Source organism: Dipodomys spectabilis, unplaced genomic scaffold (assembly GCF_019054845.1).
Source record: "Dipodomys spectabilis isolate Male_0828 unplaced genomic scaffold, ASM1905484v1 ptg000002l, whole genome shotgun sequence".
Lineage (NCBI taxonomy): Eukaryota > Metazoa > Chordata > Mammalia > Rodentia > Heteromyidae > Dipodomys > Dipodomys spectabilis.
The window spans coordinates 16,830,939-16,851,315 of NW_024870679.1; the positions used below are offsets into that span (position 1 = coordinate 16,830,939).

General features: G+C 41.2%; 1 protein-coding gene across 1 annotated transcript in view; it reads left to right on the top strand.

Annotated features, from left to right (window-relative positions):
- Tgfbr3 (transforming growth factor beta receptor 3) overlaps positions 1–20,377 on the top strand; it is a 170,606-nt gene that overhangs the window by 84,418 nt on the left and 65,811 nt on the right. Inside the window, exon 4 of the mRNA XM_042676890.1 lies at positions 15,471–15,608. Within this exon, the coding sequence (XP_042532824.1) occupies positions 15,471–15,608 (138 nt within the window). The remainder of the gene's footprint in view (positions 1–15,470; positions 15,609–20,377) is intronic.

Sequence of the window (20,377 nt, forward strand, 5' to 3'; positions counted from 1 at the left end):
TAGCACCTGGATTACTCCCTTATGTTGGTTGGCTTATCCTTCTTCCTTTGTCTGAGTTCATTGAATCCTGGACAAAGTATGTGTTTATGTGACAGGTACTGTTCTGGAATTAATGACATAGTGATAAGTCCATCCCTTCCTGGTGGTTTTGAAGATGTGGGGGTGGGGGGTTGAGGGGTGTCTCTGGGTATTCAAGAAGCAAGTGATGGTCAGGGTGATTAGGACAGGCTTTTATAAATACCAGAAACCTGAGCCATGTAAATGATCAAACAGTGCAGAAAGCTAGGCAGAAGTAGTAGTCAGGGAAAGGGAGGCCTGAGCCTTGTGAGACTATATCAGAGATGAGGCCCGGTGTGACCCCTGGCCAGGGGTCAGCTTGGGGTGTTTCTTGGTTGTTTCTTAGCATTGCTTAAGCACTCTTGTCCACTAAGGTCTGGTTCTTTAAATACAAAGACTTGGGAGGGGGGTAGTTATTTTCCATCAGCAGAGAGCAGGTTATATAAGGAATGGCGTGAGTACTTGCTAGCTAGATCCATGTAGCCTGATGACTAGAATAGGAATTTGAGTTGAAGCCCCTGGTGCCATAACCAGTTGTGGAACCGTTTGAGCTTCTGTCTCCTTAACCCCTAAAGTGGAATGTCAGTCACTGAAATCTTTTCTGCCACTAAACATAGGCGATCTTATAATACGCACACAACATCTCAGTGTTCTTTTGGTACCTGAGTCTGTTTGCTGGGTCTTAATTTACTCTTTGCTCTATTCTTTGCTTCTGGAGCAGCTAGTCAAGTACTTGGGGGTGCAGGTGGCAGGAAGAAGTAAAACAGGAGGAATACAGGGAACTCCATTGCCTTACAGCGCTGGTTTTCACTTTGGCTGGTGGCCCAAGCACTTCCGGTCACCATCCCAGTGGCTTGCGATGGCTGAGATTGTGGTCAGGCTAGGGATACTTGCTTTACTCAAGAACTGCCTTTGTCCTTCAGGATCCATGCCACTGACCTGGGGGTTTTAGAAGCTGACAGTGTCACCATGTCCTTTGCATATTCTCTAGCTTTTCACATCCTGTTTTGATACCTTGGAAGCTGCCTATCTCAATAGAAAATAGAAAAAAAATGGTCAATTACCCTAAATTCATTAGAAATCATTTATCTCATCAAAAACTGTATCTAAAAAAATTAACAAAACTGAATAGGTGAACTTGTCAAGACTCTTATCTTGTCAACACTACCTGTTTAAAAAGAGAAGGAAAAATGTTGTCTCAGCCTTAGGATTAACTCAGAGTCTTGCATGATTTGTGTTTCTTCTGCCAAACATAAAGGGCAGGAGAGCACATATTGCCCCAGAGAAAGAAAAGAACTGAAAAGAAAGAGGGAGGGAGAACGGAAGGAAGGAAGGGAAAGAAAGAAGCTGCAACAAGTTCACACTGATCTGAAAAATGAGCTAAATTCATTTCAGGATATATCACTTGTTGAAAGGAGAAAGATCTGTTTTGTTCTCGTCTATTCACTTTGGCAGATTCAATTAAACTTTTGTGAATTGTTCCTTGTGTTTATACAAATTATTTAGTGTGATTTGCCATTTATGACATTTACAATTCAGTTACCTCAGCCCATTCTTTCTTGTCAGTCTTGAAGACTATTACTTCTATTACTTACTTCATCTGTTGCTCAAAAAAAAACTTTAAAGCTAGCAGTGGTCATGCATTTGATTTCATTGATGGTGATAGAGAAACTGGAAGTAAGATGCTTTGGCAAAATTCCCTCCCTCCCTCCCTCCCTCCCTTTCTCCCTTCCTCCCTCCCTCCCTCCCTCCCTCCCTCCCTCCCTCCCTCCCTCCCTCCCTCCCTCCCTCCCTCCCTCCCTCCCTTCCTCCCTTCCTTCCTTCCTTCCTTCCTTCCTTCCTTCCTTCCTTCCTTCCTTCCTTCCTTCCCTCTTTCCTGTGATGCCAAGAATCTGAAACTAGAGAGAGAGAGCACAGTATTTGTGGTTTATAATGGAAGCTAATGTCCATCTGTTTCTCAGGCAAAGAGAGAGCGCTTTTTCTCACTAAGGGCAAAAATAAGTGATTATTTTCAAGATATCAGACAGTCTTATTTTTATTCTACAATTGTTTACTACCAGGTCTCTTAGGATCTGCTTTGGAATATGAGGTGTAATGAGATTATGGCCCCAAGTTCTTTCAAGCATGCACTGGAAATGTGAATCCCACACTTGTTGTGAAGTCTTGGCTTTAGGAGGGAAGCCATCTCAGGAAGACACCGTGGAGTAATGTTGGGCAACCTTGTTTTCAGGGTACAGACGTAAGGTACCATAAAGGCCTTAGCCAGTCATTCTTGCATCATGGAGAATTTTAACAAGCAAGACATTAGGGATTTAAAAAAGTATGATTAGTAAGTAGTCATAGGAAGAAGTTTTCAATTCCGCAAGTCAGGTTATGAGTACAATGCATCTTGATCAATGTTACCCCTTCCATCGGTCTTTCTGTTTCCCCCCTCGGCTTTAGCAATTTTTGCATAGAACATTATAACTAGGGCCAGAATTACCAGGCCCCACGAATGAGTCCTTGTGGAATTGTTCAAGGCCTGCAGCCCACAGGGTTGATTCATTGATTGTTTTTGAGTAGATAACACCCACAACTCACCAAGTATTTCCTAAGAGCCTGTAATTCTGGAGCAAAGCCAGGAACTCCGAATCTCCAAGTCTAGGAGATTAGGGGTTGGGGATTGCAGTTTCATTTTGCTCACTTTGTGGAGTTATTCCCTGGTGATTCAGTACCAATCTATAGGAACACCACAGAGGACTTGGAATAAGGTCCTAAATAAAACGTGTTTTTAAAACCTCTCTTATCTCTATTAACGACATCTATTGGCTTTGGGCAAATCAGTCAGATGACCTAGTATGAGTTAAGAAATTGCCCTGATTATGTGACTCTGTGCCAGGAGTTAATGTCCTCGTTGTTTATCAGGAGGGATGCCTTAGATTGTATCTCTTAATAGTGAATTGTGTCCTGTTTGACCCTGTATTGTTCAGTTGCCTTCAGCGATTAGGTCTGCTTGGCTTTCAAGGTCTTTGGATGTGGTAAAGTCTGTACATCTGTATGTTTTCTCTTCTTCTTCTTCCTTTTTTTTGGGGGGGGGGGAGGGTCTTCTGTGTAGCCCAGTTAACCTCAAACTCTCCATCTCCTAACTTCAACCTCTCCTAAGTGCTGGGATTACAGTCATGCACCACCACACCCTGCTTACATCTAGATGTCTTTTTGCCCCCAGGAGAACAAATTTTACATCTGATCTGCTCTTGAACCCTGTTATTATTTAGTGCTGTTTCCCAAATTTAAGTTAATATATTCTCCCTTCACATTTCCTACAGCACTTGTACACAACTTGTATGATTATTTAGCTAATCTTAAAACTAGATTTTATCCTCAACATGTAGAACTCATTAAAATACACACACAGATTGTATACTTTTTCAAAACAAATTACTAGGTATCTTCACAATTGAGGGAAACTTGGTTTAATAGCCTGTCTTAGTCATATCAATCATTCAGTAGCTACAGAATTATAATCCTCCTTTGCTAGCTTAGTGACATCATGCTTGGCATCCTGGGAATAAAATGAGGAAACCAGCAGAGACCCAGCAAGGTTTCAAGCTGAGCCATTGGTTCCCACCTGTGAAGCCCTTTAGGTATAAGACGTTGCTAATTACTGCCTTGTACATGGCAAATGGCTGGCATAGCCAGGCCAAAGAGCAATAAATCCCATGGCTAGCAACCCCCTGCCCCTCCCCTGCACGTCCTGCCGAAATGCCACAGAAACAGTGCATGCGGTCCCCTCCCTGACAGAGATTCAGAAGTAGCCTTGGACAGGGGCTGGTGCCTAGAGACAGGAGCTAGCCTTGGACAGGGGCTGGTGCCTAGAGACAGGAGCTGTGTGTGTGTGTGTGTGTGTGTGTGTGTGTGTGTGTGTGTGTGTGTGTGTGTGTGTGTGTTGTATGACACAGTTTTGTTGGATTTCGGAGTGTTTCTTGTTCAAGGTACTTTGGATGACAGATTTTTTTTTTCTCCCCTTAAGTGGGGGTAATTTTTGGTGGTTGTGGTGGTAGTTATTTTAATTATTTTGGTGCCAGTGCTGGGGCTTGAGCTCAGGGTCTGGACACTGTCCCTTAGCTTTTTTGCTCAAGGCTGACACTCTACCACATGAGCCACACCCCCAGTTCCAGTTTATTGGTGGTAAATTGGATATAAGAGTCTCACAGACTTTCTTGCCTGGGCTGGCTTTGAACCCCAATCCTCAGATATCAGTCTTCTGAGGCATGAGCTACTGACATGCAGATAAGTGTTCTTTATGAGTACATTGTTACTGCCACTATAATTAAGGATTTTTTCCTCTGGATTCTTTCTGATGGGACTTAGATATTTTTCTTTTCTAGTTTTTGAGACTGTCTAAATGTTGAAAATGTTTGAGATCTTTTTTTAAAATTTCTATATAAGTACTAGTTAATTGACATAGTTTATAATTAAATTAATCCTACTAAAAAAATTAAGGGCTTTTTAAAGTCATGAAGACATTTTCTGTTTCTAAGTTGGTATAGTTTGTAGTTGCTGTTTTTGATCATACTTCATTTTTGCAATAACATATTTAAACTATAGTATAGGTTGTATGTAGCAGATCAGAGATGCTAAGACACACATCATTTTTCCATTTATTATCTATTAAGGTTTGGATAATTGTTTTTTCTTACTGCAGTAGGCATTAGCCCATGTTAGGTCAGTCTGAGATGTAGTCCAATCAGAAAACAAAAACAAAAACATACTATTATTATTATTTTCCTTTTAATCCAGGGTTGGGATCAAGAGTTGTTGTGGATGGTCAGGGTACGTTAATCTCACGGTGTACATTTCCACCCTGGTCTGCTATTAGAGCAAATTTGAAATGCTTGTTTTGGAAAAAGAGCTATGGATGTCTCTCTAGACCTTCACTTGGGGGCAGACAGTTCGCTGCCTGGCAAATCCTTGGCACTCTGTATGCATCTTTCGTAACAGAACCTTGAAACCTTGAAATCGGCACAACAAAATGGTGCTTGAGGGGCCGTGTTTACTTTGATCATCTTTCAGCGATGGTGCCTCAGCCTTTTCACGGAGTACAAATTGCTTTAGCAGAGTCATGGGGCTGAAGCCCGGGCACTGTTTTTGTAGTCTGGTTGCTGTGGTAATTCCTAGCCTTCCATGAAACTGTTCATCTCCCGGGAAACAGAAACCTTCACAGCTGTCTCCCTCTTTTTTTGGTGTGGTATATAGTAGAGGTCTTCACCAAGCTGGTGGCACACCAAGCCATCAGTTCCTGTCAACAGATAATGTGGAAAACAGTGTGGTTCATTCAGGATATATTGTGTTTAAACACAAACAGTTCCTTATTCCTTTCCCAAATCATAGAGCGCCTTTGAAGCATCTCCAAGTCTGGCTGAAGGCAGAGTTCAGTGAGCCCTGGAAACATTGCTGGTCAGGATAAAGGTCTGAGTAAGATCTGGGAGAAGGCAGGGAAGTTTACGGAGTTGCCATGTCAGAGAGAAAGAGGGAAGGAAGGCCAGAGAGGAGAAGATGGTTCAGGAAGAAGATGGGGGTTGAGTCTGGCAATCTGGTATTTGGAGGACGATGAGGAAAGCTGAAACCTCAGCTTGAAGGACAGTAGAGACAAAGAGACAGACAACAGTTCTGAAGCCATTTTAGAATATTGTCCTTCTGCAGTGGGCTGGGAAAATGTCATTCTTTCTCTTTTTTGAAATCCTAAAAAATGTCCTTACACTTTAAGTTGACCAAGAATTATATTTCTAGCAAATAGAAATTATTTAACCTTCTCAGCAGTCCTGTGTGATCGGTTTAGAGGGAGATTTGATTGAATATTTTAGGAAACATAACAGCTTCGCTCGAAGCTAGTTCTAATTTCAGAATCTGGACTTTGAAGCAAGAGGCAAGCAATTCCCTTAGAGTCACATTCTTCCAGCTCTGGCCAGCTGTGACCCTAAACTACTACTACAGCTTCCTAAACTCCTTGTGAGCTATTAAAGAACCATCTTCACTTCCACAGTAGATTTCTATCACTTTCTCTTGATGTAGTTATTGTTAAGAAATATTCTCAGGTACTCTACCAATATGTGGATTTTCTAAAAAAAAATGCAGGAAACACTTCGGGGAAGAAATGAAGATGGGAAGTAAATAAAGAGATTCTGCAAGTTTACTTAAAGAAAGTATCCCAGAACAAGTCAGAATTGCTAGATTTTAGGGTCACAAGAGGTCTTGAGCCATTGGGAGATCCAGTTTATACTTAGTTTGTTATATTTTTCCTAAAATATCTCTGATAATTGGCCATCCAGTCAAGCTTAAGTAGTTCAGGACAACTTGTGAGAAACAAGACAGTTTATCATGGTGACAGATTTAATCTGTTTTCCTAATGGAAATTTGGATCTAATTTGTCTCGTCTAAGATATCCATCCATTCCAAGCTGCTTGCTGCCCCTCCTCCTTCTGACTTGCTTTTCTCTCTATACCCTGAGCACATCTCAGTCCCAGGGGGCTATGAATGACTGCTTGGTGCTTAGCCCTTCCCTTCCCTCCCTTCCTCGATCCCTCTCTCCCTCCCTCCTTTTTTTCTCCCTCTCCCTCAAACCCTCTGGGGTTTGAGCTCAAGGCCTTGTGTGGCTTGCCAGGCAGGCCCTTTACCACTTGACTGCAGCTCTCATCTTTGTTATTTTTGGGCTAGGGTCTCACTTACTGCCCTGGGGCAAGCCTGGACTAAGATCCTCCTATTTAGGCTTCTCATAAGCAGTAATGCCAGGAGTGAGGCCACACTCCGCCTGCCTTTTCTGATGAAATAGGGAGGAGGCAGGGAGGTCTCCTGAACTTTTTTGTCTTGGCTAGCCTCAAACCTCAATCTTCCTGATCTCAGCCTTCCAAGTATATATGTATGTGGTACCCACTACTTGGCAGTTTTGTGTGTGTATGTGTGTGTGTGTGTGTGTCTGTCTGTCTGTCTGACTGGCTCTCTGACTCTCTGACTCTCTGTCTGACTGAAGATCTCAAATTCTAGACCAGCCTGGATAATGTAGAAACTTTGTGACCAGCCAGAGAGAAAAAGAGACAGAGACAAAGAGAGACAGCCAGCCAGCCAGCCAGACAGACAGACAGACACACACACATACACACACACACACAGAGGAGAAGAGGAGGGGGAGAGAGAGAGAGAGAGAGATCCTGTCATAAACAAATCCTTCCAAGTATTGTTTCTCCTAAAAATTGTTAATGTAGGGATCTTATCTATAAGACAGCTATGTGTTTGTGGAGAACCCTGACTAATACATTTTAGTGATTTTAAAGTGTGTAATTCAGTGATGTTTGTATCTTCACAGTGTTGTGCAACTACCATTACTACTTGGTTCCAGAACATTTTTATCACCTCAAGAAGAAATTCCATGTCAATTAGCAGTAACTTCTTGTTCCCAGTTCCCTGGCCCCCTGCAAGTTTCATAGTTCTGGACATTTCATAAAAATGTAAACATACAATGTGTGACCTTTGGTGTCTGGCCCTTTTCATTTCACATAATGTTCTTACTCTTCTCCCATGTTACATTGTGTATCAGAACCGCTTCCCTTTTTATGGCGACATAATATTTTAGATGGGGAAGAGCATTTTTTTTACATTTCAAATCATATTTGTATAGAGTAGTATTAGGGATCAATTTTTTTCTAGTCTGAACACCACAGAGCATTTCAGTGAATTCTATAAGGTCCTAGTCATTTTATGGATATTTTATATATTTATAATGTAATCCTCATTCCTACTCCTATTTTTTTTTTCATTTTGGCTCTAATTATTGTTCACTAACAGTATTTTCAAATTATTAGTTGAAAGCAGAATCTGATTATATTAATTTTGTTAAATAGAAAACTAGCAGCTATCAACTAAATAAATGTTTTATATTTGACCAAATTTTAAAGTAGAACTTATGAACTAAATCTAATTTTACAACCTTCCAGAGTTTGTTAGAATTAAAAAATTCCTTTTTTTTTTTTAGTGCTTACAAAATGATTATTTTAGTCCCCAGATGTATGTGGAAGTTGGAGTCTTGCACAGTCTTATTATCCAGCCTCTAATGATCACAGCAATGATTCTCTTTATGTACTTCTGTTCATCACATTACTGGCACAAATGCCAGTCTAACATCTGTCAAGATCACCGCTTTCCTGACCAGATAAAAAGCAAAAGTCATTTCAAGGCTCTCAGAAGAAGGACAGGTTGAAAGGAAATAAATTTGCATAGTACCAGATATATGGATCTTTGATTGTATATCAGTGTTATAAATCTAGTGATTGGAATGACATAGCAAAAAGGGAAAGCCATTTTTCACATTAGCCCCTGTGTAAATCACTGAATTCCTTCAGTTCACATGGTTTCAATTTTTTTTTAAACACATCGATTTGCCTAAATGAAAACCATCTAAGATTCTGTGCTTTAAAAAGATAGTGGAATATTTCATCAATTTTATTAATTTTTTTGTCTGCTATGGGCTTGAACTCTGGGCCTGGGTGCTGTCACTCAGCTCTTCAGCTCAAGTCTAGCCTTCTACCACTTGAGCCACAGCACCACTTCCAGCTTTTTCTGCTTATGTGGTGCTGAGGAATTGAACCCAGGGCCTCATGCATGCAAGGCAAGCACTCTACCACTGAGCCACCTTCCCAGCCCTATTTCATCAATATATATATATTTTTTAATCTTTGTTATTTAACCTCAAGCAGCAGATGTTTCAAGGATTTTTTTTCACATTTCACATACGTTAATTTGCATAACTGTTAAAGATAAAATTTCTGTTTCTTTTTATTAAGTATAATTTTAGTATTAGTAAGGTGATGTGCATAGTGGTTGACATTTCATAAGTCAGGAAACGAGCATATTTCTTTTTTTGGACAATGTCACCCCTTCCTTTGCCATTTTTTATATTTTCTCTTTTACCCGGTCTTGCCCATGTGACAGGACTCACGTGACAGTCCCGCAAGGCCTGGGTATAGCCCAGGTGTTTTCTTAACACATGGTCCAGACAGCCCCTAGCATTAATTTTGGTGCTTAGAAAACTCCCCTCCCCTCCTCTCCCTTCCCCTCCTTCCTCTCCCCTCCCGTCCTTTCCTCTTTTGTGCTGGTCCTGGGGCTTGAACTCAGAGCCTGGGTGCTATCCTTTGGCTTTTTTGCTCAATGATGGCGCTCTACTACTTGAGCCACAGCTCTACTTCTAGCTCTTTGCTGGTTAATTGGAGATGAGTCTTGTGGGCTTTCACAGAGTTTTTGTTTTTGTTTGTTTTTGTTTTTGGTAGCCTCCTGTGTAGCTAGGATTACAGGTGTGAGCCACCAGTGCCTGGCCCGTTTGCTTTTTCTTGACACTATTTTAAAGTTCAAGGTGAACTTGATCGTGAAATTAATGTCCTTAAATGCTCCCCTCTTTTGGGCAGAAGATCAGGACAATTTGGTTTCGTAACCATTATTTGAATCACATATCATTAATAATTTTTATTGATTCACCCTTTTTTATTACAAATCTTATTGATTGCTTATTAGACCTTTGGCTTCGTGCTGGGCACAGGAATGCAGTGTGATTCAATTTTTGTCCCTGAGGGCTTCTCAATGTGACTGGATCATTTATGCTCCATGTGGTGCTCCCTGGCACTGTCTGAGGGATGGGGAAGTCATCCCTGGGCGTGGCACTGGGATCTGGATGCTGATGTCTGTCTGGGAAACATGACTGTCATGTCCTTCAGGCTGGAGCCTAAGAGCCTGAGGTGTAACTAGAGCCTGGGACATAGCTAGTGTGATAGCTATGTACCTTGTGTTCCATAGTGAAGAACAGTACAACAAATCACCTTCAATGTCTTCAGGATTGCCCATGGTCCATGGAGGCCCCGTGTGGACTTCCTGTGCCAGCCCACGCCTCTGTCCAGTGTCCTCACTGTCCCTGCCTGTCATCCCTCAGTGGCTGAGCTGCAGGCTGCTCTGGGAAGAAAGGTCCAGGGTCTCGGGATCCCCTCGCAAGTCTCCCAGGACCCTTGCCAAGGGTCATGTCCTGTTGTGTCATAAATACTCTTCTGTTTATGTGAGTTCGTGTCCCTCCACCCCCCAACCCAAATTTAGTTCCCAGTATTTTTCCAGGGCATTCAAAATAGGGAGCAAGGAAGACAAGACATTTCTGCAGCAATTTTCAGACTTTTTGTTTCTTTATTAATTCTGTGTGTGTGTATATTAGATTATTTTCAGAGGCTCCCAGGGAATGGATTCTGTTGACCTTAGTTGGAGGAGGGGGACAATTTGGGAATCAGCTGTCCCCCTCTGAGGCAGCAAGTGGTTATAAGACAGAGCCATTGGGGAAGAGCTTTACCCCTCTGCCGTGGCAGTGGGAAAGCTGGGGCTCAGTGCTCTCTGTTGGGAAGCAGAGGGTCAGGTAACTCTCAGGGGTGGGCCAGGAACACCGGAGGTGTAGAGTCCTTGACTTCAGGCTTTAGAAAGCCAGAGAAATATAAAACTTGGAAAAAAAACCTAGGAAAATTCTTAAAAAGCTTCAAATCCTCCAAGAATAGCTCAGGAGAAATCTTTTTATACCAATTCCCAAGTGGTTTGCATGGCAAAGAAAAGGCCAGCTGTCCTATCAGGCTTCCTGGGGCCGGACACCCTTCCAAACATGGTGGCACAGCAACCATGGTCGTGGGGGTACTGTTTACCTTCGCTGAAGCATGGAGACAGCCCTGTTATCCTTCGGTGGATGGACGGATGAAGAAAATGCGGGCTAGATACACAGTGGAATTTTACTCGTGCATCAGGAAGAATATTCCAGCATTTTTAAAGAAGTGGAAGGACTAGAAAAAAATTTACGTGAAATAAATCAGGCCCAGAGAGACAAAGCGCCCATGTTTTCTCTCATATGTGAAAGATAGAACTGATTTATAAATGCACAAGGAAACACGTACAGGGTTGTGGGCAAGTGCACGCAAGTGTATTAACCCAAGTATGGTATTTGCAAGGAAGAATTCAAATGGTGTAAACTCCTTAGAACAAGGAATTCACTGTCCAACAAAATGAATACCAGGAAACTGGTACTTGAAAGGGGTGGAGGGGGAGGAAAGGTCAAGGGGAGGGAGGAAGAGGGAAGAGAGAATGCAGTCATGATATTTAATGCACATCCTATGAAACTAGGAAAATTGAGGCAGGGAGGGGTTGGGAGGGATAGGAGAGAATAATAAAAGGCACTGATCAAGAAGCATTGTGATTATAAACTGATTTGTTGAAGGGTAAACCCTGCGAACAATGACTTAAAGATAATAAAACACACAAAAGAGATGGTAGCAGCAACTAACTAAATACTGCTCCCAATGAAAGACTGCTCCTATTCTCCAGAAGTCATTTGTGTCAAGTTGGGGGTCACATTTGAGTTCCTCCACATCACACTGCCCACATGGATGGCAAACAGGAATTCAGCTGTGGAACCTCCACTGTCCTGAAATAGGTTTGAACCTGTAGGTCCATGTTACATATGGGTCCTGGATGGCCAAGACTCAAGATGCTGTCAATCATGGCTAGCGTTGTAACCAAGAGATTTCCCCTCCCCCCTTTAATTCTGAAGGGGAAAAGGAAAGATGATAATTAAATACAGGTCTGGGATATAGGCCTTCAGGACATTATGCAGGAACATTATGGGGTCTGGGTTTAGATAATGAGCATGGTGGCTTCATGGCCACAGGGTCTGCAGGGCTGTTCTAAGACTCATAGAAGTGGAAGAGGCAAAGGCAGAGTTTAGCCAAATAAAACACTAGGAAGCAGGTACTCAAGAGGGTGGGTGAGACCAAGGGGAAAGAGGTGGACAAATGAAGAGGAAAAGTGGGGAGAGTGTGGTCAAGAATCTGATGTGTATCCTACAAAATTAAGAAGGAAAGGATGGGTTGGGAAGGGATGGGTGAGAATATTGAAAAGGTGACATCGATCAAGATTTATTATATTCCTAAACTGCCTTATTAAAATGGCAAGTTCTTTGTACAACTACTTAAAGATGATTTAAAAAAAATAAAAAATAAATTAAGGGGGCTGGGAATGTGGCTTAGTGGTAGAGTACTTGCCTAGCCTTCATTGAAGTCCTGGGTTCGATTCCTCAGTACCACATAAACAGAGAAAGCCAGAAGTGGTGCTGTGGCTCAAGTCATAGAGTGCTAGCCTTGAGCTAAAGAAGCTCAGGGACAGTGGCCAGGCCCTGAGTTCAAGCCCCAGGACTGGCAAAAGAAAAAATTGAGGAAAGGGGTGAATCAGGAGGAATGGGTGAGAATGTTTTGAAAGGGTAACATTGATCTAGGTAAATTGTATTCACAAACCACTTTGTTTCATGGTATCTCTTTTGTACAACTACTTAAAGATAATAATAAAACAAAAAGAATCACAAAGGTGGAAATGAATCATCGTTAGCAACACTGGACAAATAAATTTCCCTTTTCCTATCAGTTCACTCTGCTTTGGTTTTTGCAAACCTCAAGAGCAGAGCTGTGCAAGTCCTGGGACTTTAAATTCAGGGTATAGGTACTGTCCCTGAGTTTTTGTGCTCAAGGCCAGTACTCTATCACTTGAACCACAGCTCTACTTCTAACTCTTCAGAAGTTCATTAGAGATAAGAGTCTCATAGACCTTCCTGTCCCAGCAGACTTCTAGTGGGATTCTCAGATCTCAGCCTCCTGAGTAGCTAGGATTACAGGCATAAACCATTGGTGCCTGGATTGATTCTGTTTTCTTGTCGTATCCTCTCTTCTTTTCCATCATAGGAGAAATTGAGGAGTTTAGCCAGGGATACTTTGAGATAGATGGTACACTCCCCACATTCCTGGAAACTTATATAAGCTCACTTCTTTCTTGGTTGTTTTTGGTTGTCTTCTTTCTCTCCTTCAAAAAGATTTAATAAGAAGAGAAATAGAAGAGGTAAGTTTTGGGGGATTAAATGAGCAGGTGTTTGTAGGACTCTTTGTCCCTGCCAAATGATCTTTTTTTTACACCCCCCCTTGCCAAATAGAGTATTTTTCTTTCTATTTCCCAATCGTAGTGTGAATTCATCTTTGCCAAGTGGCTTTTGTGGATTTGCCGAGGTCCCGTGTGCCAGTCACAGCTTCATCTTGGCCAGACATCACCACTTATTGAAGAGAAAGCCGTTTCCAGGAAAGCTCAGAGCTAAGACTTCTAGAAATCTTCCCTTGATTTACTGAGCCAGGCTTTGACACTTTAGGCCATCTGGAAATTTTTGGACCTGAGCATTAATATCTGTTTCGTATATCTCATTTCATAAGCCTTTTTTTTTAAAAAAAAGAAATTCTTACTCATTGGAGGTATGTTCTTCATTTATCTTATGTTATGCCTTTGGATCAAATGCATGTTTGATTGATAAGTATCTTTATGAGAGAAATTATAAGCCTGGGAACTGCAGAGAAAATCATCAGAAAAACAGTTGATGTGTCTTTGTGCCATTCTGGGTACATATCAATAAAGGACCCTGTTGCTGACCTATTAGTGAAGTCAGGGTGTTGTATTGGAGTTGTCAGGCATTCTTGAAAGAGTGGTGCTGTACTTTTTCTTTCTTTTTAGTATGAGTGCCCTGTAACATCCTCTCTCTGTCCACTTAATGTCTCAGTTTGTGCCTTTGCTTCTGTTCTGTTTTTATAGCCTCTTGTTTCCAGTGGCCATCAGTGTGTTTATTTCTAGATGCAGACAATGTCTCCAAAATGTGGCTGAGTCTATACAACGAGGGAACGCGTTCTTTGCTGGAGCTGGAGCTAACATCACAGCTCATTTAGTACTGCGATTTGGCATCGTGCTCAGGCCAAATATGAAAACGATCCTAACTGTGTACGAAAATAGCTTGTGACAGTTTGAGTCTCGCTTATGTTTTTGTATTTTTTTCCACTGCAAATTAGCTAGCTGGGTCCCTTTGAACTTACTAATATCTTCAGCTTTTTTTTTCTTTTTTTAAAAACAACCTTTCTAGGAAACAGATTTATGAATTTGCTGTGATGAATCAATATCTGTGTTGTTTATGTGATGTTTAGTATTAAATGGAAGACGTAGCTTTGCCTGGGGCCTATTTTGGAAATTAAGACCTGCACACTCAATGGTTAACAAATATAATACGATTGTGCACCATAGTGCAAATTATTCATAGAATGCTTTGTGACATTGAAAAGTAGAGAATTAAAAGATGTATTTGCACATCGGGATGCTTATGATATACGACAGCATAGTGGCCAATGTTGGACAGCGATCGTTGGTAGAGAAGCATGTAGAGGTGGGCCATGAGCCGTGGGAAGACCATTAACCCGCACTGTTTAATCCCCAGAAGATGCCATTATCCCCAGTGTATCCTTCCGTCTTCATCTTGACAGTGCTTCCTCTCCCTCTGTGAGGATCTTTGGTAATTCACCAAGTCTGGTTAACTGTGTGATGCTCAGTTCTCTCTTTATCCCTCTAAACAGAAAGCCAACATAAATTAGGCAGGGTCCATGAAAACATCCAGTCCGTATTTCCTCACACAGTCTTCTGTTTCCCCACGATCCCTGGCTCACTTGGGTTTCTGTGCTCTAAGAAGACATTGGGGAATCCACTTTTTGCTGCTTCTGCTCGCAGGTGACTGCCATAGCAGGAACCCTGTGTCGTATCAGTCCTTGACACATACGTCAAAAGTGACCACAGGTTTCCTCTCCAGGCTTGTAGGTTTTTTTTTCTTTTTGACAAAGCCTGTTTATTCTATGTTCTTTGTGCTTCATGTCTTTGGAAAGCCCCTTTGTGCAAATCCTTGGTGTGTTGAAAACGCTGGCAGCTCCCGCTGCGTGCCCCCCTTTCTCCCCCACCCCGCTTTGCTCTATGCACATTTCTTTGGCACAGCTCAACTTTATAGAGATTGGAGATAACCTGGGAGAGAAGAAAGTAATTTCATTGAAGCTCCAGAGGCTGAACCCATCCTTAGGTGATAGGCTTAGTCATTCCAGCTGAGTCATTTGACTTGAAGGATCAAGTAACCCTGAGGGAAAGTAAATTTTTCACTCTGCCTTTACCAATTTTTTTGAAGCATTTTGTTTATTTTATTTCTATTCCTAGGAGTTGAGTCATGTTTTACTTGAGATTAGTGGAGCTGAACCATGTCAAATAGCCATTTTGTATTGAAGGAAGGAAGGAAGGGAAGGAGGGAAGGAGGGAGGGTGGGAGGAAGGAAGGAAGGAAGGAAGAAAGGAAGGAAGGAAGGAAGGAAGGAAAAGAGATGGCCCCAATATTGACATTGTCATCTAGTTCAATCTGATGGATTAAGCTCTAGCTTATTCCTTGCTCTTCTAACAGTAAGTTGAGATGTTGTATCTTAAGGTTGTACTAAATGATTTGTGGGGAAAACTAGTGCTGAAGTCTCTTCCCTTCCTGTTAATTCCTAGATCACACTGCACCTGAATCCCATCTCCTCCATCCACATTCACAACAAGCCTGTGGTATTCCTGCTCAATAGCCCAAAGCCACTGGTCTGGCATCTGAAGACAGAGAGACTTGCCACAGGGGTCCCCAGACTTTTCTTGGTAAGTGTTTAAAACCCTCCCAATAGATTCTATTTAAAACATTTTTTTCCCCTGGTATTGGAGGTGGACCTCAGGGCCTTTTACTTGCTAGACAAGCACTATCCTTCCCGAATCCTTTTTTGCTTTTAGTTATTTTTTACATGGGCTTTTGCTTTTGCTTTTGCTTGGACTGGCTTCAGACCGTGATCCTCCCATCTCTGCCTCCCAAGTATCTGGGATTATAGACAAGAGGCAGCCCTCCTCATCAATCATTAGTGCAAAGAGACATAATACTTTGCAAGCCCTTTAAAAAAAAAAAAAAAAGAGGTATCTTTTCATTGTGCAACCAACCTGTGGAATTGCACACTTGGCACAGGAAAACATTCACGGGAAGCAGATACCACCTGTGGGCCTTTTGAGGCTGGAGAGTCAGGCATTGTGTGGCCCCAGCTTTGCTTTCAGTTCTGAGACTCAACTTGTGGCATCAGGAACACGGTCACTGTGTATAGCCACCGGGTGTGTGGTCTCTGGCCATAAATAAATATGTAAAACCCATTCTATTTGTATATAACACATGCCTCATTTCTGATAGGAGGAACCGTTGGTTGAGAAAATGACATTGTGAGCTCCAAGATGAAATCATTGGTATTTCTTTTTGAAAAACCTTGGAACTTGGCTCTTATGGAACAATCCAAATATTACCTCCTATTTGTAAATCATATCCTCTTGAGTGTGCCAAAGCATTCAAGTTTGCTAGTTGTGGAGAAATAGATGGGTTGTTTGGAAGGGATTTTTGGGCTGTGATATCATGGGTGATGAAGATGAGCAACACTGTATCTTTGTAGTGGCAGCGCACTGTCCCTCACTCCAGCCCTCTTGCTCAGCTTTAGGCTTTGCAGCCTCTCATGCCTTCAAGCAGCTGAGAAAAGCAAAAGACCTCAGTTCAGATTTTCCCTTTTGCCTAATGAGTAAGGTTATTTGTCCCCCTCATTAATGCCTTTCTTGTCATTTGCATTGGGAGAGAGTACTTTTGCAAATGTAAAGGTACACACTGCATAAAGTAAGAATCCACAGTTAGGAAGCAGATAAATAACTGCATTAAGGAGAGATAAAGAAACTCCTCTTTAGAATGCTAATGAACAGATGTGGAAGAAGTGATGGAGCGTAAAAGTCATTTTTGGAAACATCCTAATACAAGTGGATCAGATAAGAAGCATGAATAGATGCTGGAAGAGGAGCAAGGAGTTTGAGGAACAGTGTATTCACATAGTCTCCTAATATCTTTTGTACTTATGGCTTATTAATTATGGAAGAAAAAAATACCACCCACATACAATGGAGATTATCAGTGCTCCAGTGACCAAAATTAACATCAGCGGTATGGGACAGGTCCACGCTGTGTTCAAGGAAGTGAGAAAGAACCTGAATCTAGTCATCCAGAAACACTGGACAGCTGGCTCTGGTGGCTCATACCTGTAATCCTTCCTAGCTACTTAGATCTGAGGATTGGGGGTTCAAAGCCAGTCCTGGAAGACAAATCCCTAAAACTCCTACCTTCCGTTAATCAGCAAGTAGTAGAGCACCAGCCTTGAGTGAAAAAGCTAAGGGAGAGTGCATGGTCCTGGGTTCAAATTCCAATACTATCTCCCAAAATATGTGAGTCATGAAAGAGTTTGGTTGAAGAGCCATTCCAGATTAAATAAGGGTAAAAAAAAATCTTGTGATCTTAAAAAGTAACCTATTTAGTAAGGGTTTCTTAAAGGACACAAGGGAAACAATAGATGAACTTAGAAAGTATTATATCAACATAGTATTTCTTCATTTAATAATTGTACTTTTAATAATATGTACTTTTTAGGAAACAACCTATATACATTTAAAGATTAAGGAACAATAAAAGAAATGCAAATCAAAACAACACTGAGATACCACCTCACCCCAGTTAGAATGGCTAGAATCAAGAACTCTAATAACAACAGATGCTAGATGGGATGTGGACAGAAGGGAACCTTACTGCATTGTTGGTGGGAGTATAAACTTGTTCAACCACTTTGGAAAGCAGTATGGAGGTTCCTCAAAAGACTCCACATAGAGCTACCCTATGACCCAGCAATCCCACTTTTGGGCATTTACCCAAATGTTCATAAACAAGACCACACTAAAGCTACCAGCGTAACTGTTTACTGCAGCATTATTTACCATAGCTAAGATATGGAACCAACCCAGATGCCCCTCAGTAGATGAATGGATCAAGAAAATGTGGTATATATACACAATGGAATTCTGTGCTTCCATAAGAAAGAATGACATTGCCCAATTTGTTAGGAAATGGAAAGACTTGGAAAAAAATTCTATTAAGTGAAGTAAGCCAGGCCCAAAGAAACATAGGTCCCATGGTTTCCCTTATTTGCAATAACTAGTATATGTCTGAGTCAAGCAGAAAAAGTCAGATAAGTTGATGTTAGGGAAATGAACCCTAAGATATGTATTCAAATGTTTTTGTCTTTCATTCGATTGTTTCTAACACATTTATAAGATTATTTCTTTGTTGCTTTGTATGTCCCTCCCCCATGGTATAACCCCTGCTTTCACTGTATTTGATGTTTTTATAATTTGTGGAGGGGAAGGGAAAAAACAAATCATTTAAATAGGGATACAGGTGGACCTATTGCAACAATGAGATATACAAGTCAGTGTGTCGAAGATGAACTTTACAACTTTGGTGGGGGGGGGAGAGGGTTTGGTGGGGGGGGGTAGGGGGGGAGGATGGGATGGGAAGGGGAAACAAAGGAGGAGGCTACAATGCTTGATAAGAAATGTACTCATTATCTTGCCCATGTAATTGTAACCCCTCTGTACAGTATTTTCACAAAAAAGAAAGATTAAGGAACAAATATGGTGTATAAACAGAATAATAAAGCAAACATGGCCAGATGTTAAAAACCAATACATCTAATACTAGAGTCCCTAGTACTGATGCTTGCAACTTTGCTGTAAATATGAATTACCTTCAGAAAGGAACTGTTCAAAACTCAAGAGATGCAATTACAAGGTCGGAGTTACTGAAAAATTAAGTTGTAGCTCTTATTAATTCTTCGCAATAAGGGCCAGAGCAGTATGGTTTAGTTTTGTTGTTACAAGCACATTTATTTAGCACACAGCACATTCCAGGGGTTGACTGGAACTCTAATACATTATCTCATTTAAGTCTCCTGTGGTAGAAGTGTATTAACCCCTTCTGCAAATGAGGAACTAAGACATAGAGATTGAGTAGTAACCTCAGCCATAGGCTAATTCCTGGCAAAGCTGGGGCTCAGACCCAAGGTAGACTATTCTAGAAGCTCTTATGCTAAATAAACTCCCTTCCTACTTAATAATCACTGTCATTTTTCTGTAATGAAAATTATTTTCAGTAGTAAGACTGAAGCCTGTGATCATAAAGTCATATATGCACATTTCGTTCTCACACTGTACGGCTGTTCCGGCCCAGTGCTGTAGGAACTTGCAGTGCATGACCATTAGGCCAGGTGTGGGAAAAGAGTCACACACATGCACATTCATGATGTTTTCACAGACTTATTTTTCCTTGTGTAAGATGTGTAGATTGTCCAGTGAATCTCCAGTACATTAAAGATTTAATGCACCTTTTCATGGCTCGAAGCCAGCCTGGGCAGGAAAAGTCCCTGAGACTCTTTATCTTCAATTAACCACCAGAAAGTTGGAAGTGGTGCTGTGGCTCAAAGTGGTAGATTGCTCACCTTGAGCAGAAAAGCTCAGGAACAATACCTAGGCCTTGAGTTCAAGCCCCACAACTGAAAAAAAAAAAAAGAAAAAAGAAGCTAGAACCATTTTAAATGAAAGAACCAAGCACACAAAGCAAATGAGCACAAATGATTTTATTTGAAATGACCAGAACAGGCTTCTCTATACAGAATGTAGGAGTTATTACGAGAAGGGAAGAGTGGGGAGGGATTACCAAAGGTGGCTTGAGGTTTCTTTTTGCAGGGTGACAGAACTTAAGGAATTAGATATTGATGAGTATATACCACAGAATATATGAGGTTGAGGGGTGTGGTATTTGAACCCCGGACCTTATGTGTGCAAAGCGTGTGTTTTACTGCTCAGCTACTTTCCAAGCTGTGAGCTAGATTTTGAAGTGTGTATTTTTACCTTTTTCTGTATGTCTGAGGTTTTTTTAAGTCTTGATTTATTTGCATCCCCAAACTAAGTATTCCCTCCTATAAGGACTACAGACTCATAGCCTATGACATATAGTAATTTTCAAAATGAGCCCCTAAGACTTTGCATCTAATGACATAAAATCACTGGTCCAGACACCATCTCCAGCTTATTAATGTTAGAAGTAGTTGCTTTGCATCCTCATAAAGAAACAACTCAAATATCTAAGATTAAGAGTCTCAACTTCTCCCAACCTCATTTTCTTTTGGGATTATTGCTCTGTGATTTCCTTTTATCCAGTTATTTACCATTAAACTCAGAGGGGAAAAAAGATGCATGCAAATGAATGTATGCATGTTTGAGTGACAGACAGAATGAGACTGGTTGGATGTTTAGTTAAGATGAAGCTACCAGCATTGGCAAATAAAATAATGGGATTTCCATTTAAAGGTGAATTTTGTTGGATCCATGGCTCAAGTGATGAGTACCTATCTAGCAAATATAAGGCCCTGAGTTCAAATCCCAGGGCAGGAAAAAACAAAAATAAACCCAAAAAATAAAATGAAATATCATTTTATACCTATTAGAATGGCTCTAATGAACAATTGAAA